This window comes from Colossoma macropomum, unplaced genomic scaffold (assembly GCF_904425465.1).
Source record: "Colossoma macropomum unplaced genomic scaffold, Colossoma_macropomum, whole genome shotgun sequence".
Lineage (NCBI taxonomy): Eukaryota > Metazoa > Chordata > Actinopteri > Characiformes > Serrasalmidae > Colossoma > Colossoma macropomum.
Genome location: NW_023494792.1, coordinates 29,565,389 through 29,591,805, shown reverse-complemented (window position 1 = coordinate 29,591,805; position 26,417 = coordinate 29,565,389). Strand labels below are relative to the sequence as shown.

Genomic DNA, 26,417 nt, shown 5'->3' with positions numbered 1-26,417 from the left:
AGTTATGCTGTCGGTCTTAACACTGTGTGGGAAGCATCTGTGGCTGGTGCAGCAGATGCAGCAGAGAAAGTCAGTCAGGTACTGAGTCTTTGCTACAGTACAAATGTTGTTTTATCATTTGTGCCCCGCTGTAAACAGGATTAGGTCAGTGCAGCATAGTTGCTCCGGTTTCTGTATCTTTTCACGTGTGAGGTGTGTGTATTTGAGAAAGAGAAAGAGAAACTGAGCATGAGAGAATGAAAATGAGTCCCTAGAATTAAATGGGGCAGTGTGATGTGAAAGTGGAAAGTATCTGTTATCATCTCTGAGATACAAAGTAATCCGACAATACAAGAAAGGATGGAGAGCTGAAAGCTGAAGCAGGCCTACAATGGCCTCTTTTTCACTGTAAGGCCAAATGGTTCTGAGCATGGAGAGTATCCTTTATAGTGGCATTTCCACATGGACACAGTTCAACTCAGAATGACAGTATTGTGCTACCACACCTTGCCGAAACACGAAAACAATCAAATTTCATTTCATTCGCACAGTCATCAAAGAAGAGAGAGCAGTGCACAATTTTCAGTCCACCACACAATAAATGTTAAACCATGAATCTAGCAACAATTGTTAAATATTAAATGGCTCTGCAAGCTAGAAGAGAGGTGCTGGTTAGCATTAGCTTAACTAGAATGCTAACAGCTCCTCTCACCCCAACAATTCAATTCTGACTAACAGAAGCTACACTGATGCAAATTTAGATGATAAGAACTCTAACCTGTGGAAGCAAAGTCAAGCAGCTGGTGTTGGAGGGACAGAAACCCAAAATCAAACATGTTCCACGGTGTTTGGATCTGCAGGCTTCTAGCCAAGCTAATGCTAACCAGCTCCTGTAGCCTAGTTAGCTTATTTAGTGGCCTATAGATCCAAACACTACAGTACAGATTTGGCAATAAAACTCGTCTTCACATCTGAGAGAGCAAAGTTGATTGACTGGTGTTGGAGAGACAGAAAGCCCAAATCATCATCATCAGTCTTGATTCTTCTTGACCTCTCTGCAGCCTTTGACATGGTCTACCACAAGATCCTCCTGTCTGTCCTCACCAACCTTGAAATCACTGGCTTGGCACGGAAGTAGTCCTATCTAGAAGGACGTTCTTATCAGGTAATGTGGAGAAGGTCTACATCCGCTCCATGCATACTCTCCACTGGTCTCCCAAGCTTGGTGCTGGGTCTTCTCTTTTCACTTTACACTTGCTCTCTTGGTGATGTTATATCCTCTCATTGTTTTCATTACCATTGCTATGCTAATAACACCCAAGCAATCCTTTCCTGTCCCACCTTCTGACACTCAGGTTGCCTGTCGCATCTTGGCATGTCTGGCTGACATCTCTTCATAGATAACCACCTACCACCTGAAGCTGAATCCTAGCAAGACTGAGCTTCTATTCATCCCTGTAACTACAGGTCCTCACCATGATCTTGCCATCTCATTTGAGAACTCCTTGGTCTTTCCATCTGAAGATACAAGAAAGTGTGATTCTGAATGACCAGTTATCGTTCTCAGTTCATATTCCAAAACTAACAAATGGTCATGCGGATTTCTCTTAAACAACATCCAGAGGATTCGACCCTGTCTCTCTAGGGAGGCCACCCAGGTGATTGTTCACTCTCTTGTTATCTATGCAGGCCATCAGGCCCTTGCAACTGATTCAGAATGCAGCAGCACGGCTTGTCTTTCAACCTTCATAAGTTGTCTCATGTCAGCCCACTGCTGTGTTCCCTTCACTGGCTTCCTGTAGCTGCTTACACCAACTTTAATGATACTTGATGCTTTCCTATGAAGCCAAACATGGATCAGCTCCTCCTTGCCTGATGGCAATGGCAAAAACCCAGTCCGTACTGCAAGCCCTTTGAGCTTCAGGTGTGGCTCAACTTGGTTCACCATCCTTCAAGATACATGGCAGACAAGCATCAAGACTCTTCCCTGTCCTGGCATCCAGGTGGTGAAACAAAATTCCACTGGCTGTCCAAATAGCAAAGTTCATCACTGTCTTCAAAAGTTGACAGAAGACCCATTCTTTGTGAAGCACTTAAATTAACAGTAATCTAGAACTGATTGAAATATATGGTATTGCACTTGGTATGTCTTACTTCTGTGTTCTTTATCTTTCTTTTTAGGAATCAGCACTGGCGTTTGTTTCTGGCAGTATCTAAGCTTAAGGGTACTTTGGACTGTAACCTATTTGTACTAGCTAGCTAACATTCTCTGAGTGGACAAAAGCACTTTGTCACTTTGGATGAGAGCATCTGCTAAATGCCATAAATGTAAATGTAAATGAAATTTAACCTGTTGTATAGTGTTCTAAGCTGTATAGTGTTCTAAGCTGTCTATAATGTTCTAAGCCTGCTTTAAACCTAGTGTAACATTAGTAAGCAGGCTAAAGGTTCCACCTACAATAGTACAGGCTCAGTTCCAGCTAACTGATGATCATATAAACACCCATTCAAAAGATAAAACACAACACTGAGTGACTGACATCCTTTAAATGATGTAGATCCTTTACATTATGTGGCAATTCTTTAAACTTTAAAAAGGTTCTTCACACTCACACACCTCATTTGCAAAAAGATTCATCAACAGATAGCAACCAAAAAGTGTTTCTTCTGTTGCATTACTCCAAAATAAAAACCCTGTTGGCGCTAAAATAAACAAAGGCAACAAAGTCTTGGCGTACAGTTAGCTTTTTTAATGGTGATGTGAAGTAACTGCGCTTGCACATGTTGAAATCAACGCCACGCACTTCATACTAGGGCGCTTCTTTTTTTTCCCACCTGTATTCCGTCAGAACGCGCCTCCTGCACTTTGATTGGCTAACGTTAGACGCCACCTACGACAGGATTGGCTAACAGGTCCTCTAGTAAAACTACTACCCAATCCCAGCGCGGGAAGGAAAACGGGTGGGATTAAACAGGTAACTCTTTTGGACTCGTCTGTGAAGTGAGAGAGGAGGAGAACTAGCAGCGTCCGCGGAGCGCCAGTCCTGCGTGCTGATTGGTTACCTGGTTACTTGTTTCTAAGCCAATAGGCAGAGAGGAACGTTAATGTGTTTTTTAACGGCCGTGCACGCGCAGCGTCTTCGACTGTGGAGCTGAGCACAGCGGCGGTTTAAACTCTCCTGCGGCGGGGACTCAGACCCTCACTGTCTGCACACACACACCATGGTGGGCGCTTTGTCTGGATTCTGACTGCTCTGTTTCAACAAGGGGACGTTTTTTCTTGTTTTGTTGGACGGCCGGGGTCAAGCAGATGACACTGTGACGCTGTGATTATTTTCTAGCTTCAGAGGAAAATCTGCGGCTGTGGGTTCGCACTGAACTTAACCTGTGAGTATGAAAACATGGACTTACAGCCTGTTACTCGTTTCAGATAGTTTGCCAATGTTTTTTCTGCAGTAGAGTTTTCATCAAAAACCCGAGTCAGCCTGACAGGACTGAAAATGGCTTTTGCGTAAAATACGAGAAAACGAGTCTCTCTCGAGTCTCTCGTCACACATTATGGACTACGTTAGTTAGTACGCTGTAGTAATGAGAGAGAGAGAGAGAGCGAGCGCGAGAGAGCGAGCACTCTTTGAATACTGTGACTGAACGGAGGGCTGAGTACCTTTTACATTCGTTTCGTGAAAACAGAATTAAAGAGTTAAAGCAGTTTTCAGTCTGTCGCAGCCCGTTCGCAGTGGTCCGTGCAGGCGTTTCTGAGCAGTGTACAGATGTGTGGACTCAGCTGTTGCCTGTCACTCAGGTAAACGCTGACATGTCAGTCACTGTCCTGCAGTTGAGGAGGCTCGGCTGTGTGCGCATGCGCCGTTTTTCTGCCTAAACATGCCTTTCACTTCACTTTCACAACACCTGACTAACATGTAAGATGCAGGGTTATTCCTCTGATGTGGAAACCTCAGTTGTGCACTGTCTTCATTCCTAAAAAAAACACAAAAATGTATTATGTGAGCGCATTCTCAGCACCTCAGCTCTCTTTTCTTTTCAGACATTTTACATTTGACCTTATAAGCACGGGTCGCCACACAAGTGTGGAAGAGAAAAGCATGTTTTTTACAGCTGTAGTTCTCAGCTGAGCTGTTGGGATTTAAAGTGGTAACAGGGGAGGTGGTGTCACCTAGTGGTTAGACTGGTAAGCGCGGGTTCTGTGCTTCTCACAGAGATTAAAGAGTTTGTGGTGCGGCCAGTGTAGCTGAATATTAGTCCATGTCGAGAGTGATACCTGATAAGCTAATGAGCTAATTCCTCTCGCCCATTCCTATTTCTTAATGGCCCCATGTGGAGTGCACACTGCTGAATAAGAGTCAATGACAAACTAGTTAACCAGACCCAGGGGGGTGGTCAGGTGATGCCAGTGGAATATGTGGCAGGTGGCCAGACTGAGTCTTGAGATTTGAGAGCCATGGTAAGAGTGGGTTAATACATGAGCCATTAGGAGCCCATGTGAAGTGCAGTCTCAGCTGACTGGAATGTTGTGAATGAGTTGTTGGTTTTTTGGTTCCTGCTGCGTTGGTCCACATGACAGAGCTTTACCACTCAGGGGGGTATTGTGGCAGCTCAGGGAGGTCTTTTACTTTTTTGTTTTTCTTTCCTACATTGTTAAACTTGTACTCAGAATTTGCATGTATCTTTCCATCTACTGTATGTGGGTCAGATGGCAAAGGCAGAGTACAAGTCATTTTAGAGCATCTGAATGGTGGTTTTAAGTGATGTCCAATGGAGATTTAGTCTATGAATGTATCTGTGCCTGTGTGTGTATGTTTGTAAGGACAGAAATGGACCGAATGCCATCTTCAAAAACATTTCTCCCCTAGCATTCAGCACTTAAAGCCCCACTATGTTTTATGCACATCTGGATTTGGAAAGGGTTTAAATAAATGTGTTCACTACATGACAGAGGCGTGTCTGTGTGAGCGAGTATGTCTGTATGCGTATGTGTGTAAGAGGGATATTGTGCAACTCCAAAGCCACATCCAGCAGAGCAGTAGCGGTCAGGATATGTGGTGCCCAGGGGTGTGCGCGTATACGTAGCCGTGTTGATTTACTAGCCGGTAGTGGAGAGGCAACACAGAGGCCTATTTATGCTGGGAGGTGCTGAGTGTGTGCTAGCCTATGTAAATCAGGCAGTGCGCAGACACGTTTGGCAGCCTTTTAGCTCCTCAGGTCGTGAGTGGTGCCAAATCTGCGCAGGGGAGGCAGACAGTCCTTTGGCAGTCCTGAGAGAACTCAAAGTTATACGGCTGGAACTGGATCTGGCATTGCTGCCCCCAAATCAATCAAAGCATCCACTAAAGGTGAATTTGGAGCTATTTTCATGATAAACATCTAACATTACTGTGTAAATCAAGGTAAGTCAGCTTGTGCTAGAAGGAAGAGAAAGTAGAACATAGTGTTATTTGGCAATGGCAATAAGCAGTTTAGTCACCTCTGTAGCAGTCTTAATGGTTTGAACACCCATCAGTATGGCGTTAAGAGGAAGGTGAGATGCTGAAAAAGTTTTGCGACTGCCTTTTGTCAGTGGTCAGTTTGCTATTTTTGCTCTAACCCTTTCTCTACATAAAGCTATGGCACAGAAGCTTGGTTTTAAAACTATGTATTGTAGCTCTATGTAGTGCTTTTCATTGTATTGCCTATGCTGGTATATTATGATATTGACAAAGTGTGATATTGCTTTTTGGTTGTAGCAGTATATTTGATGTATAATGAGCACTGTATCCATGATAATGCCCATAAAATATCAGTGTCTCTGTTCTCAAGCAGTTGTTTTTCAGTTTTTACATCTGTTTTGTGAACATTACTCATAGTGTCTGGGACATGATGGTGCTTTAATTTTGAAAAAATCAGAACAAGCCATATCAGATTTGTAAGATATTCTTTCAACATAAGAATACCAGTATTCAGGAGGCGTAGACTCATTAACATAATTAATACAAACTTAAATATCATCTGATACTCTCATATATTTTGAAAATATTGTGCTGTTGAATTTTATTAGTATGGCCCAGCAAATGGACTGAATTCACCCTCTATAATAGAACTTAGTGAGTACCCCACAACTTGAATCAGTGATGTATTTGCAGTGGTTTTCTTTCTGAAATCCAACTAACAACGATTTGGCTGCACGGTAATTACCCTTGATAAGCAGTATCAGTGTGGAGATTAATGATGGCGATGATTTAGCACTGTTGGGCAGACAGCTGGGGGCTGCCTTGTTATTACACTTTAAAGATGAAACACAGGCAAACAGACTGGCAGACGCGCAGCAGATTCATGATGTGATAACCGCATCATAACGGCCGCGGAGCTGATCAAACTCTAGCTGTGACAGCTGAGAAGCAGCTTTATCTGTCAATGATGGCTTACTGTTTGGTTAGGGAGACGATATCATGTCTTTAGATCAACGCTATATACTACGTAACTACATATAGAATGCCATATATTGCAGGATGTACTATAGAATGTAGGCTGTATTTGAGATGTTATAACCTGTAGGACTTGAGGTGTGTTGCTAGGGGTGATTCAAAAATATTGGATTAGATTTGCTTTTTTGCGATTTTATTGTCATGACTAGAGTCAATCTTAAAGCCTAGAATAACACAGCTGTGTCCATCTCTCTCAAACACATGGTAGACAACAGTGCATTTTCCACAAAGAGTTAGCAGATTGTGCATCTATTTTTATTTCAAATAGCAATTATTGCTGCTTTCGTTTAGTTTTTTGCTGACATTTGAACCACTTCCCTTGGAAATGGAAAAAGCATGACAGAATCATAGTTACGTCTCTACTTTGTAAGGTTGCTTGTTCTGATCAGTTTTCGATTTTGATTAACATTTTTAGGGATATAATGTGCATAAAGCGTCTGGTCGGGTGGATATGTTCAAGTTTTTCTCTTGGCTTCCTTGAATCATTCTCATGTGCCTGTTATCACATTCTTAGGTCTAAAAAAAGCCAGCAGAGCTCTGAATGCACAGTCCCAAATCTAATCATGAGAGCACTCTTTTTCGCACACACGCACCAAACTGAATTAGCTGTAACAAGCAACCTCTTGGGCAGAATGTGATGCTGTGTTCCACTTGGATCTCCCATCAAAGCTGCTCTTCAGAGTGAAGCCCAGATTTGCATGGCAAAAAGGCTTCTCTAACCATCTAGCAGTGGTCCTTGTAAGATTGTATAGCATTTTTGCCAACTGCAGAGCTTTTAAGAGCATTTTAAATGTACAGTATGGCAATGCATTTACAGTGCAAAAGCCCACTAAAACAGATTACTCTCAGAGCCTCATCCACGATTACAATAGATGCCAGTCTCATCTCCTCTCACAAGTCTTACTTACAGAAATATTCATCAGCATAGCGCAGGAATGAAGAGACACTCATAAATTCACTGTGGTTTGTTAATGAATGCTTGGGGCTTTCCAGGTAGAAACATCCTAACAGAGATTTTATTGTGTACTTGTTTGCACTGGTAAAAGTATGAGAGTTTAATTGCTTGCATAGTAATGAGATTGTAAAGCAGCACCATATGTGTTTATATTCATGACCCCAGAAACCAGACTCTTCTGCTTTCTCCCAAAAATATTACATCAGGCCAAGCTTCGTTATTTTAAACCATTCAGCTGTGAAATGCAACATGTGAAGGCTCGTCTGTTTGTATGTGGTTGTATATCTCTCTCTCTCTCATGCACGTATGCGCGTTCCTACTGCTGTTAGGCTGTGTGGAATCCCCCTGAGGGCATCTGACATCTGGATGAAGGCCTAAAGCTTTTTACCTCTCAACAATACGCGTGTTAATCTTCAGAGACAACCTGATAGAGATTATTATGAATTACATTCCCGTGTCCTCCTTCTAAACACAATCTCAGAGTTCTCTTTCACTCTCACTGGGTCTTCATCCCTCTCTCTCTGGGTCTATCTGATTCTCTTGTTCCATCTGCATTAGATTAACAGATTTGTTTAAAGGTTCTTTGCAGAATGGACTCAAACAAATAAACTCCAGCTCACAGTCAAAATACACAGGAAGGTCATTTTTGGCTGAATCTCACAAACTGTGGCCTCAAGACTGCAAACAGTCTTCATGGATGTAGAACGATTTACTGTTATTTGGAATTAAACAGCCGACTAAGTTCAGTTTAAGCTCAAGCTTAAAATGATGTTGCTCTTGAGTGCACCGAAAACAGGCAAATAATTGGAATATTAGCGGGAATGTTTCTACTCAATCTACTCACAGTGTTTAATCCACCCCCTGCCCTGCTACCCTAACACTGTATGTAAATAGTGTTGGAAGTAGGGCAAAGCACATCCTGTCAGAGGGCCAAAAAAATTAGGGTTGGTCATCAGTTACTTGCAAATAGCATGTAAGTGGTTTATAAATGATGGGAAAGTGGCTGAATTGTGTGTGTGTAAGGGAGGGAGACAGAGAAAGAGAGATCTGCATGCCTGAGGGTACGGTGTCATTACAGCTGTATACCAGCCCCTGTTCCCTAAGCCCACATTTTTTCTTCGAGGAGAGGAGAGGCAATAATTACCGTCTAAATGGAGGTGATGCAAGATAGCAGACAGAGTTGCTTAGTGTGTCATGAAAAGCGATCCATATTTAGTCCTTAAACTCTAGAGAAAACTAACCATTGTTAATTCATGTTCATATTGTTTCCCTTACTGATGAAAGACGTATAATGAAATCTGTCATAAATCTTGAGATGAATCAATCACACCAGCAGAAGAGTAACTTCATCAGTATTCAGTTCACATGCACAAGGGCTCAAGGCCAAGACAAATATACTAATAACCTATCAAGAAGACTTCTACCTTCACTCCCACAGCCAAATATAATACATCCTCTCTCATAAACACAAATGACAGACTCATTCCTGTCTGGTTAGTTTCCTCCATGTGCTGGCTGTAGAGCAGTATATCGTTAATAATCAGAGTCATCAGGAGCAGATGGTTTGTGTTGTTTGGGAATTGCCTAAATGATTGCAATTAGCAGGAGTGGAAGTAAGAGCTGTTCTGCAAGGCTGAAGTCTGGTAGAGAGGGACCGGCTCCGGGGAAAGTTGCACTGGGTGGTCCCCGGACGCATTTTAGCCCACTACTTTGGTGTAAAATCAAGTTTTGAAAATCTTCCCCTTTACCCCAATGGTAGGCGTTTGAGCCAATGTTTGGTGTCTGAATTTTGCTTCTTTAATTTTGCAGTGGAGCCACAAGGCCAATGTAGCTAACAGGGAACGGAAGCTCATACCTCACCAATTAACAGTGAATGCCTAAATCATCACACACTTGCCTCAAGCATTAAGTTGTTAAGTAATTTCAAACAGACTTGCTTATGTAGTTTCTAACACTGTTTCAATGCTGATGACTATAAAAATGAATAACTATTGTTTTAAGCCATATGATACACATTGTCCATTTTAATAGACTATAGTTTGTCATGCAGTGCCAAAAACCACATAAGCATGTCTGTTTGTATTTCTATATTAGCTTCCAGCGCAAAACTAAAGAAAAAACTTCAGACACCAAACATGTCTGGGCTTATCGATATTTGGTATAAAGGGAAAACTGTGTAAAAGTGATTTCATGCTAAACTATTGCTTTAATATCTAGGGGGTTGGGGAAATAACACTAACACTTTCTAACATTAAAAGGCCCATAAACAATTTTTTTTGCATTTATTTTATTTCTTTTACAAAAACAGTCATAATTTACTTTTACGTGGCCATTTTCTGTCCTCTCTATCACTTAAACAGCCTGTTTCTGCTACTGTGCCTTTAAGGCTGATATATAATAAATTGACCTCTATTCAGATTGACTGTCATGTATTGCAGCTTATTCAAAAAGCAGTTCAGGCTAAAACAATCCTCATAACTTCAGTGGGAATGGGGCAGAGCTAAACTGCTGTAGGCAGAATAGACAGATATATGTAAAAGAATTGGCACTCGTGACATCACAGAAACAGTGAATTCAAAAGTTTCCATATGGCCTGTATGGACTGGGGACGGAATGGCATGAATTTTTTCATGTTTTTCATGACATAGTCCCTTTTAAATGTTTTTACAATTTCTGAGCAAGATACCGAGGGGCTTGTTATGCATGAGACATTTAAATAAAACAGAAGCAGTCTTACCTCTGATGTATGGAAAATGTGATATCAAATGCGTGGGCACACAGTGTATTGACTACAGCTGAATACGTATAGCTCAGCTTTCTCAGAGTAATCCCCAGTGCTCTCTTAAATTGAAATACATCAGTTAACAATATCAAATTAAGCCACCAGTAGGGCCCTCATGAAACAGGGTTCTGTATGAGCTTACACATACACACACACACACACACAGGCTAACTGGGGCAGCAGCTGAAGCCCTAGGGATGAAAGGCTAGACTCATGCAGTCACTGACCCATAGCTCCATCTCTACCACACAGCTCGCCCATACAAATCAAATGGAGTGTAGCACTGCATACCTCAAAGTGCAATATTACAGGGCTTATCCACAGTATATTCACATTGGTGTGCTATGGAAATGCTATGGTGATGGCTGAATGAGGTGTGTTTGTGTTTGCGAGTGAGAGAAAGAGAGAATAAAAGAGTTTGGATGTGCTTTCCTGTGCAGTGAAGTTGAGTGGGTACCTGTTGACAGATAACATGACCTGGCATAAAGACACTTCCTGTCTTTAACAACATAGCTATCTGTTTTACTCCTCCTGCTATTGTGCCTCTGCTGAGAGCAGGTTAACCAACAAGGGATAGTATATAAATGCCTCCCTGTTTGTTCTGCTGGGACTCTTTTCAGAAAAGTCCAGAATAATGCTTATAATTAGCCTGAAATGATCATCTAAAATAACCTTTCTGAAAGTAACAGCATTGTTCACTGGAAGCATGAGCACTTAATGGGACAAGCTTTTCCACAGTCCAGTCTTAAAGGGTTTAACATAAGATATGTCAAATTCAGAGGCATTTAAAATGATTTATCTCTGATCACACTAAGTAAATGCTGATGACTTCAGTGCCAAGACAATTATTTTGTTACACTTAACATAATTCAATTTTTGAATAAACCATTGAGAAGATTTCAGTCTTGAATCATGAATGGTAGGTTTAGTCAGACTAGACATATGAGAAAATGTCCACTGAGTCAAAAAGTCAAGCTTTATATCCCCTCTTTTTTCCACTGGCAAAAGCATTAAGAATGTTTAATCTTGCATTGGACACTTAGAGTGAGAAACTGTTAGTAGCATTTAGAGGATTTTAGTCTGCCTGTGTGAAAACTGTAAAAGTGGGTTAGATGTAGGTTAAGACGGCCCATGTGCATGACACAGGCGAGTCGCTGCACACAGCTGTTAAGTGTGGAAGCTCCCGGCTAATTTGGCCTTTTTTTTCCTGCTCTAAGGGCATTCAGGGCTGTGATTACAGAGGAACGTTGGGCTTTTTTTTATTAGGTTTTATGGCCTTGTTCTATTGTGGCGGAGGTGTCTTGATAACACCCCTTGGCAGTTATTAAGACTTGGCACGCAGTTTGACGTTTTACAACCCGGTATCTCACACAAGCCTGGTTATTATACTGTTCAGCGACTCTGAATATTAACACGGAGCTGCAAAAAGCAAGTGCCAGTCCCTCAAACACTTACTTTACACCTGGCAGCAATGTATGAAGAGGAGTGAAGTCTGTACCAACAGAGCCACTTTCAGGTGTGAATCATTAAACCCATTCAAATTCAGACTTCAGTAGTGAGGGGAGAATGCAGAGTGTGAATGGGCTCCTAATGGACATGCATTGAGGTTGTGTGAACTGTGCAGTGGTTGCTGATCTGAATTGCAACAGGTGACAAAAGTCACAGTGCAGCTAGAGATGTATACAGATCTTTGCTGGTCTGAGTGTATGTGCCTGGACATGTTGAGTGGTAAAGTTTAGTAACAGTAACATCTACCCAGAGTGATATTGTTGGCACTTTGTAACATTTGCTTGATTTATCTTTCTGTCAGAACAAGTTCACTTGTTCTGTTGTACAAAGTTTGTAAGATCAATGGTGCTTTTGCTTGGATTCAGTGCAGAGCATACACTAAGATGATTGTGCAGTCACTGTTGATGTAAATCTTGTCAAAGACTTAATGTTATTGCTGCTCACATGTGAAGTGCGTCATGTTCATCGTACTAAAGTAGCCTTGAAGCAGCAAGATTACTCTAAATCGACAGACCCTCAAGAAAATTTCTCCACTTTCATTTTTTCTGCTTGGATGCTTTATTTCCTTTTTAAGTTCAAAGGTATTCAAGATAAATGCTTTTGTCTACACAAATATACTTTGGAACTGTTAAACTATAGTAATTAAGCTTACACTATAAGAGTTGTTATATATCTGATAAATTCCTGTATGCGTTAAATGGAATATTAACATGGATTTACCGTAAATCCATGTCTAGTGCACAAACAGCCATGCTGGCTTTACAATAGAGATGACTGAGGGGTTAATTGAGGCTTAAGGCCTCAAGGATATTGGCCATCACAGTGTAAATGGTGCTTGTTTACAAAATTTCCTCAAGGATATAGACCTTTTCTGTTCATCTATCTTACTTACGAAGTTCTACAATTACGTGCAAAAGTTTAATCGAATGACGTTTTGTTGATTTTCTGAGTGAAAATAAGTTTATACATCCTCTACAGAGAACATACTTCTGCACATTTTAATGCATGATTACTGTTTATTGAATTTTCCATATTAGAAAAAAAATCATTTTTATATTGTATATTTTGTTTTTTTTTTCAATATGTGTAACTCAGCAAATACATACAAATTGTGCACTAAAATTACTGTTAATTTTTTTTTCACTTATAAAATCAAGAGATACATTGGCAAATGACTGTGTGTACCATATCGTCACTATCCAAAGGAAAACAAGTATCTCTCAATGGAGAGGGCAAAGAGGTTTCATTCCAAGCAATTTTGGAGCATTTCTATTGGACCGTTCATCATGAAAGTTTCACACATTGTAATGGGCAGCTGCTGTGCTCAAATGATTTCAAAAATGAAAATGGAAAACAAATGGAGATACTTGTCTAACAGTGGACTGAAACTCTGTCAAAAACATTGCCATTAAGTATGTTAATGTCTATAAAATGAATGATTTATTCCTCATGCTTCTTTTCCTGTGGGTATGGTGGTTCCAGCCATGAACACCAGGAGGTTTGAATTGAAGGGCTAAGAGAGATGGGCAAAGGGAACTCAGGGTGTGTGCAGGGGTCAAAGGTTGGTGGAAAAAAGCCTCATTAGTTAGATGGCACTGACATGTGAATGCAACAAGACAGCATCCATTCTTAAGCAGTTGTCAATTGGCGTGGCAATGTGGTGAAATATGTGTTATCATGTATAATGGCTTTGCTGGGGAAGGTCACCCCGTTTTACAATGGGAAGAAGAGGATGTCCACCCTAGGTGTTTAGCACGTAGCTTCCTCTTCCTTGAAGATAAAGCTAAAGTAGCCATGCAGTGCTGCTGGTGATAGTCTGGAACTTAAAGTTCTTGAAGGAAACAGGAAGGGCAGTGCTCTCCAATCAATTCAGAACACATTTAGACACACATACATACACACACACACACAGTCTTACAGAGATGCATCATTTATGGTGTATTCATTTGAAAGTCTCCATAGCTTTCCTGCTTTAGACATGCATCAAATGTAACTCTAAATTATATTTTTATTTTAACACAACTTATTAAAACACTTTATATATAGGACATGATCTCCTGAAGTTCACTGTGTTGGCATTTCAAAGGTGATAAGCATCTTTAGGAGAGAAGGGGCCGTAATGGAGTTCATGTATAATGTGAAAGTGGTCCAAGATTTCGGGTCTTCCTGTCGTCAGCACTGGTTTATGTTCTCTTTGCAAAGGTTCCTGTTTTCTGTCAGATCACACAGAGTGTGAAAGTGGTAAGTTCTAGAGCAGCCAGTTCTATCTGGCACAGTTTGGAGATTCCCCTACTCGCACACCAGCAGTTCACTGCATTGAATCAGATGCATTTGAGCAGGGAAATCACCAAATTTTGCTGGACACCAGCCCTCCAGGACCGAAGTTGAATACCCCTGTTCTAGCGCATGATTTGATCTGAGACTGCTTTTGCTGTCTGGCTTTTAAGCACAGACTCATTGAACATTCAGATGTGTTAGCCTAGAGTGTGAAAGTGCTCTGCATTGGTCTCCGTGGCAATTGCAGAGGGCAGCTTTTGTCCAGGAAACAATGATCAGAATACATTAGTCATGTGACTTCACATGAGCATTGAGGGGCCTTTTAGAGTCCATATCATGATCAGTGGCAGAAGCATACATCATCAAGGTCCTCACATCTTGGCCTCAAGCAAATTTGTTCAGTTTTTCTCATTCATATCATTGTTATTGGACGTTTCTTGAGGACTCCTAAAAGAGGAGAAAATCTTACAGCCTCTTCCTTTTGTGAGAGCATTTAGAGTGAATGATCACAATAAGAAGATCGTGGCTGAAGTGTAGAAGAGAGAAATGAACCAGAGGGGCCATTGTCACTATTAACACCCTTGGGTCTGACAGGAGAGGGAGGGGCTGATGGAAATGTCACTGAGCACTCATGAGAACTAACCAACTATAGAGATCTCAGTATCATTCACCATTCACCATACTGTTTTGTATTTCACCAAAAGTCATATACACTTACTTGATTTGGGAAGTTGTGTAGTTTGAACCCTTTGGGTTAATATGGAATACTTTTTAAACGCTTAATAGTAGGCTATTAACATTCTATTGGTTGAGTTCATCCCTTCACACCCTATCAGAGCAACGATAATAATACAGTAAGAGAGTGTAAGATTTTAAGTGTTTCTTAGTGAACTATAGTGAACACTTCTTTAATTTTGTTTTATATTTCCAAATACAGTAGCCCCAAAAGTATTCAGACTTTTATGCCATACTAGAAAATGCATTAAGTTTATTGTATTGGGAAGCAAAATCTCAAACCAACACATTTAATTTATATTCTGTAATTTTCTTTTTGATAAATTATTCTTTCAAAAATCAGCTGGCATGTTTTGAATCATTATCATTTGAGATGTTTGATGGGTTTAAAATGTTTTACAAAAGTGATTTTATTCAAATTATTTAAGTTCATCATTGGTTAAATTGCTATAGTTTCCAAATGGGGCCACTTTTTAGGGTCGCCGTAATATTCCTCCATGCAGTAAACTATAGTAATTGTACAAATTTACTCTTAAGGTTCTTATAGGAATCCTATTACATTAGGGGAACTTTTGTTTTAACTTCATTCTTTGACATGACAAGTGCTTTTAGCAAAAACAGGAAATTTGACCACCGGTGGAAAATAATACTCTCTCAAAATGTTATGTAACTGAAATCTTGCACCATGAATAAAGTGTTTTGATTGACTGAATGATCTTAAAGGTTTAAGAACAAACCTGTAAAGTCTGTCAGTTTGAGAGGGCTTGCTGCCTCTATATGTGGCCAATTCTGACAGAAGGAATGTATATGAGTGTATGTGTAGTGGTGAGGGGGCTAGTCTGGAGTGTGTGTTTGAAGTGCAGTGGGAGGGCTTGAGTGAGAGGGGGCTGGCCCCAGGGTCTTACTAGGGAGAGAGAGATGCAGGACCCACACTCACTTACAGAGGCAAAAAAGACAAACACAGTTTGTGTCATTCCATATTCAAATATTTGAGTGTTGAACGTGGGGAGGATTGAGATCGAGACTGCTGCTGATAGGCAAACTCTCCAGGATTCAGAGGAGCCCTGATGCCTTCAGTTAGGGACTTGAACTTTATCTTGTGAATATGTTTTAGAAGAACTGGATCTAGCACTTTCATTAGCTGTGGAGGAAATCACTGGATTTACTAATATGCATTACACTGAGGTAAGATGTTTCAGCATTAAGTCCTACACTCTGTGTAGTCTGAGAAAGTAGTATGAGGAGTTGTGCGTCCCCTTTGAGTCAGCTTGTTGTTGTACATGAAGAGCTTAGTTATATTGTGTGCGAGATGATTTTAAGGGCTAGAGATGTTACTGTTGTTCACTGTATTGTTTAAATGTAATTACATGTGTAAGTACTAGGGATGCATTATGATATTGTTATCGGCAGATATTTGCGTTAAAGTCTTGTTTGCATTTGACCAATATTTCAAACCAACGTTTTATGTATTTTTTGGAAGAGAAGAATGTTTAGGCGCTGCTGTGCTGTGTTATATTCATTTCGCTGCATTTTTAACCCTTTACAGATAAATGTTGCTTTTTCTGTAATGCTAATTCAGATAGATGTAATCCCAGTTTTGACTTAAAAAAAAAACAAAAAAACATTTATGTATCAGAAAAATGAGTACATGAAAAAATGTCAGATATCGGTCCACAGTTCCCATATTGGTGCATCCCTATTAATGACATATTCAGTTATAATTGATTAGATTTATATTTGGTTTACATTCTATATTGACAAGTCCAAGTGAGCACTTTTGACTTTTTGTTTCATTTGATTGAATCTCAACAAATAACAAATACATGGCAAAAATGAAAAAAATGTTTTTCTATATAAGTACAAATGTGGCGTGGATTGAAAGTTTGAGCCTGGCAGAATTTCTCTGCTCGTTTTAATGAACTACAAGCGTGAAATAGTTAATATAAAACCATGCTTTTAATATAAATGGCTATAACGAAGGATTTAATAGTAAAGTACATAGCTGAATCTTGATTTTGAAATATTGCCAGTGAGATGAAACTGAAGCATGATTTGTCTGTCAGACACTGTGGTGTGTGTGTTTCTGTGAGTTTGTCCCTTTCTTGAAAGATACAGATCCTTAGAATTGTTTGTTGGTGGTCTGTCCTTCTCTTTGATATCAGCTGGATGAGCCCATTTGGCCTTGGAATAACACATTAGGGTGAGCCTTTTGACCACTGTGGCCCATATGATCAGTCATAGTATTTTTTGGTTTACTAGGCTATGCAAACACGATTCCAAATCTATTAATATAAGTCGACTGTGGTATTAAATTATCCTATATCTTTAAATTTTCTGCAAGACTGTTAATTTTGGGCTAGAAGACGTCCTCAGAATACTCCAAGGGTGCTTTAGCAACAATCCACTTAATGTTTGGTTTCCTTTTGGGGAACATTAACTCCTGAATCCTAACCACAGCGGCTGCCGCGGAGCACGGGTTTGTTTAATATCCCCTTCAGGTGCAGCGCATATTAATCCAAGACTGAGGTGTTTTGATTTTCTAAGTGCTTTTTATTTGACTAAGCATATCCTGGCCTGTGCTGAGCACTTTCTCCCTCTTCAGATGTGCCACTCAAATTGCAGCTCCACATCTGGAAAGTGTTTACATTGCACAGTTGTTGTGACTCTTTTTAAAAGACGCCCTTCTCTTTAATGTTGCCTTCCTGCGGTGCCTGAGCTTTGGTGAGCAGGGCAGGGGAGAGAGCGGCCCTGTTTTTGTTTTGCCACAAAGCCACACATTGTGTCGGTGCCAGAGAGTGACAAGGTGTAACGTGAGTGGCTGTATATGTTGGCTCTGGAATTCACTGTGGCTGCTTCCTACGTACTGGAAGGAGAGAGGGAGGTAGAGGGAAAGGCAGACAGGGAGCAGTTATGAACAGAAAATGTCATGTTTTTTAAATATACCACACCTTAAGTTACAGGGCCAAATAAACAGTTAAACTCTCATGCTTTGGTTATTAAGCCTAATTTTTGAATACATCAGTAGTATTTTTGTTACAAATCTAAGAAAAGCATCCAGTCTGGTCTTAGCATCTTTTTAAAGGACTGGTGGAGTGCACTTAGTTGAATAATACTTCAGATCTGACTCTCAAACAATTAAAATTATGCAATTTTTTTCCCCAATTTCTGCATTCACTCTTTGCCATACATACATACGCCCATTGCCCTAGTCAGCACTGTACTTCTCTGACTGCTCAGTACAAAGGTTCCATATATGATTCTATACTGCCCTATCTGATAAGCTCATTTACATCCGAATGCAGTAATGTTGTGGTGAAGCAGTGAGGTAGGAAATGAGGTAGATCTGTGCAGCAGAATTTGCATTTCCATTTGACTCGGGTCACGGAAGGGCAGTTGCAGTGGGGTCAACTAGGGGGTTTAATTATGTGTTGCCAATATGAGAATGAGAAACCTTTGGAACTAAGGATATTTTTAGACTTGCTGAAGAACATCCTATAAAGCACTTGAAGCAAAGGCGAAAAGAAGCGATATGTCACTGATACTTTGAGCTAAGAAGCAAAACTTTCCATCTGATCAGCCCCAAGTAGCCTTGTGAAACTGTATGTTGGGCTCATTTGCAAATCAAAGGATTTGAATAGAACAGAAGTGTCTGTTTCAACACCTAGGGGGCAAAGCCTTGTTATCTGACAGAGAGCACTCTGTGGGGCTTCAGTACAAAGATAAGAAAAGACTGAAAGAGACAGAAGTGTTTAATCTCTCTCTTCTTGTGTGCCTCCGTCTTATCTGTGAGTAAAGACTGTTTGAATAGCAAACATGCTAAGACTTCCAAACGTAATCTCTCTTCAATCTAACGCACTGGTCATTCTCCATCCAAGTGCCTTAAAATTTGCACTATATTTACTTACATTTAAGTAAATTGTCATTGTTTTGAATAAAGACAGAAAACAACAACCCTCTTTGTGTTGTTCTTTCAATAGTGCCCCCATCTGATGAGTCTGGAGTCTGCATCTGTGTTCCGGCCTTTTGCCAGGACATTGGACATGGAACCGCGAGGAGCCAAGATAGCGCTGGGTTTCCAGAGGAGTTCCACTTCTGACGATGACTCTGGCTGTGCTCTGGAGGAATACACATGGGTCCCTCCGGGACTGAGACCTGACCAGGTGAGCAGGGCTTATTGAAGGGTTTTCACAGTAGAAATATAACAATATATTGTTTGTTGATAGTTGTTGCAGTACTGGCCACAAACGTATTTGTGTGCTTTGAGGACCCTGACCAATTACAGACATTTCTTGAGTGTTTCTTGGGCTGCACTGATGAAACCAAGGCATTTAACAAGTCCAACAAATATAAATAACATTCATGCAGGATAGTTTTTAACTTTAACATTATAGATACCTCGCAATCATGACAGGCAGAATTGCTATATGTAGCCCTGGACTGTTTGGAGGGCGTCACTAATCCTGTGTTTTTGATGCAGTTGTTCAATTGCTGACACTTCTCTGTGTATCTCACTTTTCTTTTTGTGGTTTATTCACCAGATTATTGGTAATTTCATGGTAATACTGACACTTTGTTTCACTACTACAGGAGTTTGTGTTGCTTTAAAAGTTGTCACATTTAGTCATGCAAGCACAAGCAGTGAAATAAAAAAGGAAACACAATCTATCATGAAATATGAAACATTTCCCAGGGAAGAGCTCTGGTTTTTAACACATAGGTGTTGAGAGGATTAGCTAAAGTGATGTATACTGCAGAATGCACACCATCACCCCACTGTAGACAGTGACACATACCAGACGAGTGTGCTTAGAGTGAAAATACTGCTGATGATAAGCTCCCACACATTTGAGTGGGTTTTGAAAGCATATATCTTTCTCACCAGATTCAACCTCGATCCAGCAGAACCAGATTTGAGTCTTAAAGTCTTAAATAAGTTGAATCCATTGTCTGTAGGAGTGGGAAAAGTATCAGTCTTGTTCTGCCTGAAGATACAGAAGTGTTTGACCTTGAGGACGGTGCAGATTTTTATCTAGCATGCACTCCTGAGCTGTGGCAGTTTTGGCAACCTGCCTGGACGCTAAGTACATGAATTGGAGAGTTCAGTTTGACTGACAGGCCATTGACAACCAACGTAAAAGCAGAAGTCAGCATGGAGCCTAGGTGTAGGTCAACTGGATAAAAAGGCGCATGTATCCTCAGGCAGAAAAGAGCTTGTTGACTTCCCTTTCTGGGAAGGTAGGGCTGAAGTAGGCACATCGGCTTGAATTCAACTACTGAGGTGAATTCAGGGACACCCATCATCGCTGTATTGGATTAGGGTAGCAAGCATGTTAAGAATGAAGACAGCAGTAATTTGCCCATATTTGTAATGCTGGAAAAGGTACATGTAAAAACAGAGACAATATCTCCGCCCCCCCATGGATGCCAACAGTCTGTTTCTATATTCCTCTGCTCTGTATCAGGCTGCAGAGAATGGCCTTGCAGTCATTTAGTTGCATTGCAGAGACCGGCCTGAGCGAGTGAAGTCATCCGTGGCAAAATGCTTAAATAGACTACTGCCATACGCCGGTTTTAAGGCCTAATGCCTCGTGTCCAAAAATACTTCAGCGTCAGCATTAAAGATCTGTCCTCCGGTGTCTCTTTGATCCTCAAGATAGGTTTATTAGTCTCTGCTCTTGGGAAAAAAGCTATAACTCTACTTCGAACCAATAGAAGCTACAATTCTCAAGGTTTGCTCTAGGTTTCTTTTTAGTTAATTAGCCCTTCAGTTGAACCATCAAGGAGGAAAAAATCATTTCTTACAGAAGATGGAAAAAACTGGTCATGGCAACTCGGTTGTTAATTAGTGCTGAGCGTCAGGCTTGGACTTGTGTGGTTCAGGCACTGTATGCAACGCAACCATTAAGATGAGCTCCTTTATACTCCTGCTGAGTGTAGTCAGCAAACAGAGCTCAGCCCATGTCTGGAGGCTACATGGCACTTTCCCAAAGCAAGGTGGGCGGGCCCCTCATACACATGGAAGCAATGAGGAGCACTAGGAGGAGAGGGGGAACGAGAAAGAACGAAGATTTGGATTCAAGCTTGATATCTGTTTTTCTAACCCCTCATCTTCTCTTCGTTTGTAGAAGTGTATGAAGTGCTGGACTTGTTTGTTGAAAGCATTTCCTTCAGTTATATAAGCCTGAAAAAATACGGAATTAAGCGGTGAAGAAATTGAAAAGGTCTTGGGTGTAGAAACAATTCAGAGTAGTACTTACAGCGATCAGACTGACACCACCACCCCCACACAAACAAGATTGTTGTAGAATTAACAGCCAGCATTCAGCATGAGGGTGACACGAGGGACATTCCAGAAGGCATGTATATCCACCTTTAATGGTCCCTGCCCCGTAAATATCCCTCAGGGTCACTGCTGACAATTGCTGATGTTTAACCTGCTTTACATAAGTAAATGATATACCTATAGCCCCCTTGTTGGGGAGACAATTGGAGGAAGCTTATATGTCAGCCTAAATAACACAGGACTGATGGATGCTGGTGTCGTTTCAAACCCCAGTTGCTGAAAGCACACACTAATGCTTCTTTCTTCTCTCTCTCTCTGTCTCATTGCCCTGTTCCTCAGGTCCAGCTCTACTTTTCCTGCTTGCCAGAAGAGAAGGTACCCTATGTCAACAGCCCTGGAGAGAAACACAGGATCAGACAGCTCTTGTATCAGCTTCCTCCCCATGACAATGAGGTACTGACCAGAGTCAGAACTTTAACATGTTCCAGAATTATGTTGTTAAAGCACTCAGGTATTTAAAATTATATTACTGTGCTACTGAGGCCAAAGTGTGGTTAAGTGTGCTTAACGATATTGTAAATGTTTGTCTGATGATCTCAGTTGGTCACTATTCCTGCAGAGCTTGTATGTGGAGATTTCAGGAGTATCATAGGGGGGGTTCTTTGTCCTCCCTTTAAGTGTACCCTTGAACAATAAATCATTTCTCAGTGTGATTTTTATGATGTTTGCTGTCAGACCCACTGTTTCATTCCACTGAGAATTCCTGGCATAACTGTGGTCTACACTCAAGGTTTGCATGGCTAGAAGCACCGCTCAAAGAGGCTTTATGCGTGACACTGCTATTTACTGCTGTGTGGTGCCAGTGAAACCTGATTGTTTGTCTCTTCTTCTTTTATCAGTCTGTTGGATCTTTTTTTTTAATAAACACTGGGCATGATTTGTATACTTTCCAGTTCTGTTGTTCCAGGTTGAAAAGAGAGGAAAAAAATACCATCAAAAGTGTTTTCACTCACGTTTAGAAAGACGTTTATTTGTGGTCAAAGTGACCTCTTTTATTCATCTGTTTCTGATCTGGGTAAATAAACCTTCTCCCTTTCCCTTCATTCCAGATCCGATATTGCCAGTCTCTCAATGAGGAAGAGAGGAGGGAGCTGCACATGTTCAGCATGCAGAGGAAGAAAGAAGCGCTGGGCAGAGGAACTCCCAAACTTCTACCTAGAGCTCTGCAGCACACCATTTGTGAACATGTATGTACTCCACAGAAATCTACATCTATACAGAAGTGTACACCAGTGTGTTGTGATCTGCTTGTTGTAAAGGTGCTTGCATACTTGGTTTTCTGACTCTCATCATGTTCAACTCTCTGTAGTCACTCAGGTAACCTGAGTGATAAATTAGTCGTGTTCATTAAAGGGACACTCCGTCCAAAATTGAAAATGTAAAAAGGTTGATCATTTAGTGCTCTGTTATTACTATTAGCACCCCAGTGATTTGTAAATTCTGTCAAACCGCTGCAATGATGCACTATAGAATACTACATAAATAACATACGAAATTAAAGTTTTTGGGCCAGAATGTCGAGGAGAACATAAAGATGTGTGATCAATTTCAGTGTGGATGTATTTAAAAAAAAATCATTTAGGGATATAAAAATAAATATTCTGTGTGGTTGTCATAGGGAATGAGACAGCTTGTACAAATGGGCAGAGTTAGGCCTGAGGATGGCCTTCAGAGGCTGTGATAAAACATACAGGCTGTCTATGCACAAAACTGGGCACTAATGTGTATGATGTTTTCTAAAGATTGTCAGTCTTGTGCGGTCTATTGTTGTACCATACTACCTCCTTGCAAGGCCTATTCTTTTGCAAAGACTCTATTTCATCTCAGCAACAAATGTGTCCTGTCATGAGCTGTCACATATGATATGGCAGGCCCGTGCTGATAGTCTGTAGTCTCCAGTTTCTGTTGCCACAAACTTGCAGGACATTCAACACCCCCATTTCCAAGGCCAAGTTTTAATAATGGGAAACAGCTGTTAAACATATACTGTGGCAGCAGCAGTTACTTGCGGCCTTACGTTTGGTCATGCACTGCTGAGTTGTAGATGCCACTTATTGTTTAAAGGGAAAAAAGGGGAATGAAAATTTGATGTCTGTTTTTCAGAATCAAAAACAAAGGACCCTTTTAAGTCTAATCCTTTGTGTACTGTGTTTGTAAACAATCAAATTTGCAGTAAGTATGCAGCCTTAGGCCACCTAGAACAAGTCTCATAATTTCTTGATGTGAATTGCAGTGTAAAGAAGGCATCAATGGGGGAGAGATGGCAGTATTTGCCTCGAGGGCTGGCTCTGGGCCTTGCTGGCACCCAGCATGCTTCAGCTGTTCCACCTGCCATGAGCTTTTGGTTGACCTCATCTACTTCTACCATAACGGCAAGATCTACTGTGGAAGGCATCACGCTGAGCTGTTGAAGCCAAGATGTTCAGCTTGTGATGAGGTAAGCATGGACCATTCTACATCTTGAGCATCTAGATGGTAGATAATTAATTTGAATGTGTATTTAATATGTACCTTTCTGTGTTTTCGTAGATCATCTTTGCTGATGAGTGCACAGAGGCTGAAGGTCGTCACTGGCACATGAATCACTTCTCTTGTTTTGAGTGCGAGACAGTTTTGGGTGGACAGAGGTATATTATGAAGGATGGCCGTCCCTTCTGCTGCGGCTGCTTTGAGTCCCTGTATGCAGAGTATTGCGAGGCCTGTGGGGAAAACATTGGTAAATGAAAGTGTACTTGCTTCATTTAATATTGCATTTAATGATTGTGGTATGTCATTTGATTTTCTTATACTTTCTCTTGCTCTTCTTCAGGAGTAGACCACGCTCAGATGACTTACGAGGGTGTGCACTGGCATGCTACCGACAAGTGCTTTTGCTGTGCCCAGTGCAAGACTTCTCTCCTTGGGTGCCCTTTCCTTCCGAAGGACGGACGGATCTACTGCTCCAAGGCCTGCAGCCTCGGTGAAGATATCCACGCATCCGACTCATCAGATTCTGCCTTCCAGTCTGCCAGGTCACGGGAGTCCCAACGTAGTGTGAGAATGGGAAAGAGTAGCCGGCCTGTAGGCCGGTACAAGCAGACACAGCTCTATGCACTAACACCAGAATACAGAAACCCAAGTCTTTGTGATGACAGCTCTGAGACCATGTGTCACCAGATAGAGCGCCTCAACTTTTCAGAGGACAGCTTTTGGAGGGACAGAGAGGAGCAGGAACCTGCAGAAGATCCTTTGGAGGAGTGGGCTGAGCATGAGGATTATATGACGCAACTGCTGTTGAAGTTTGGAGACCGTGGAGTCTTCCAGCAGGCAGAGGACGCCAGGCAGGAGAAATGGATGCTGACAGACTCAGACCCCAGCAGGGCCAAGCAAGACGTGAAGATGGGTGGCCATAATCTGGCCAGTAAAATACATCACACAGATACATACTGGACCCAGTCTCAGGATGGTCTTGGAGACTCTGCCTATGGGAGTCACCCAGGGCCAGCCAGTGCCAGGAAGATCCAGGAACTGGAGCTAGAACAAGGAGCAGGGGCTGGCTTTTGGTCAAAGCCTAGGCAGTGGTACGATGACTCTTTGGAGTGCATTACTGATGAACTGAGAAAGGCTGAACAGAATGTAGGCGACTCCATGGACTCACTAGCCCTCTCAAATATCACAGGTAAGAACATGCTTTCTCCTGAAAGATGTTTTCGGCAGCGCTGTAAAGTTTCAGAAATCCCTAACAGGTTCTCTAAACAACACGTTACTCGGCATTACAGCAGTATGAACAGCTTGCCGACAGTATTTGACCTCTTCTCAACTTTGTATTTCAGGTGCCTCAGTGGACAGAGAGAGCAAAGACAGACAGACCACCTACTCCCTCCAAAGCATCGGTCAACAGGAAGTGGAGGAGTGCGATAAAATGAGCAATATGGGCACGTTAAACTCCTCCATGCTACACAGGAGTGCCAACTCCCTCAAGAGCCTAAACTCTTTGCTGGACAATGAGGAGATACTAGGAGAAGATGAAATAGAACAGGAGGAGGAAGAGGAGCTTCCAGCCCATCTGACAGAGGAATCTCCTTCTCCTTTGCATCTCCCTGTGCTGAGAAGGACCAAGTCCCAGTCTCAACCTCAGTCGCGTTCTCAACAGGTGAAGTTCTCAGAAGATGTTGTGGATAACGGATATTACGGGGAACTGGCGATGCGACCGCCTCCAATGAGTGAGAGGACGCGCAGACGGACCTATCACATGGAGGAATCGCAGAGACGTCTTAGCCAACACCGGCACAACCACAGACGCCGGCAGGGTCGGAAAACATGCTCTGAAAACGCACTCCACCTGTCAGTCAAAGAGCAAACAGAGGTGCACTATGAAACTCAGATAACTTCTAATATCTCAGAGCCCAGGAAAGGGATTCTCCTGAACTCTCCTGGACATATGCCTTACCACCAGACCTCATCAGACTATGCGCTACAGAGCATGGTCCGAGTGGACCGCTCTCAAGGCTTTTTTGATGACGATGAAGACGACTGGTGTTCCACATGCTCATCCTCATCCTCAGAGTCTGAGGAAGAGGGATTCTTCCTAGGAAAACCCATTCCCAAACCCAGATCCCAAAGTTTTCATTATTACACCGAAGACTGCCAGACCCGTGTAACAGCATTACCATCTGTATATGGCTCACGGACCAAATCTAAAAAACGAGGCCATAAGGGCAAGAACTGCATCATTTCATAGAGCTTTCAGGATCACTCCTATGCCCATAATGAATTATTACACATGCTTGAATCTCTGTGACTCTGTACAGATACAGGCCACGAAGACCGAAGAGTACATATTGGTCTCTATAAAGTACGGTGCCACTACAAAAAGACGATTCCACCCCCCCTTAATTTTTTTTTTAAAAACACCTCCCATCAAAATTGGGCTGGATTTATTGGAACGTTGTATGAAATGATGTATAGCAGAAGCATTGTTAGTAGCATAGAGCCTAACTAAAATTATTTAATAGAGCAAACATTAATGTATATTTGTTAAATTAAGATTGAATTGATATTTTTTTATATCCCAATGTGAAAAAATGATTACCTAATCCTTTTCTGTTCTATTAAATGGTTATTAGAGTTTATTTCCTTCTTGCCATTTTGCTAACCAGGGTTTTGAAAACTGAAAACGTACTGTTCTTTCATATATCGGCCTTGTCACAGCACGGTACCTTGCGATTTAAGCAACTATGTTCTCGTCTCTCTGTCAACATGCTTATCCCCTTTTAATAAACGGGGAAAGGCACTTATTTTGTTGTATTGTATACATTTTATTGCAGGTAAGCATTCTGTTCAATTTAAACAATGTAATAAAGATTTAATAAATATGCT

At 41.4% G+C, this 26,417-nt stretch overlaps 1 protein-coding gene across 4 annotated transcripts; it reads left to right on the top strand.

Moving 5' to 3' along the window:
• Positions 1 to 3,000: 3,000 nt before the first annotated feature.
• On the top strand, positions 3,001 to 26,413 carry prickle1b (prickle homolog 1b). Of its 4 annotated transcripts, none has more exons than XM_036576813.1 (8): positions 3,001 to 3,366; positions 18,694 to 18,876; positions 21,339 to 21,452; positions 22,109 to 22,246; positions 23,293 to 23,496; positions 23,589 to 23,775; positions 23,869 to 24,717; positions 24,872 to 26,413. In XM_036576813.1, the coding sequence occupies exons 2-8, from the start codon at positions 18,706 to 18,708 to the stop codon at positions 25,777 to 25,779; spliced, it is 2,571 nt and encodes an 856-aa protein (XP_036432706.1). In that variant the 5' UTR covers positions 3,001 to 3,366; positions 18,694 to 18,705; the 3' UTR covers positions 25,780 to 26,413. The 4 variants fall into 4 exon arrangements, with proteins under 4 accessions (XP_036432706.1, XP_036432704.1, XP_036432707.1 ...); XM_036576811.1 differs by lacking the exon at positions 3,001 to 3,366 and adding an exon at positions 5,035 to 5,330; XM_036576814.1 differs by lacking the exon at positions 3,001 to 3,366 and adding an exon at positions 11,517 to 11,711.
• The last annotated feature ends 4 nt before the right edge of the window (positions 26,414 to 26,417 follow it).

Coding starts and splice junctions, on each gene's coding strand:
- prickle1b (XM_036576811.1), top strand. CDS start 5,118: ATGCTGGGAGGTGCTGAGTGTGTGCTAGCCTATGTAAATCAGGCAGTG. Junction 18,877..21,338: donor CGGGACTGAGACCTGACCAG/GTGAGCAGGGCT, acceptor CCTGTTCCTCAG/GTCCAGCTCTACTTTTCCTG. Junction 24,718..24,871: donor AGCCCTCTCAAATATCACAG/GTAAGAACATGC, acceptor TTTGTATTTCAG/GTGCCTCAGTGGACAGAGAG.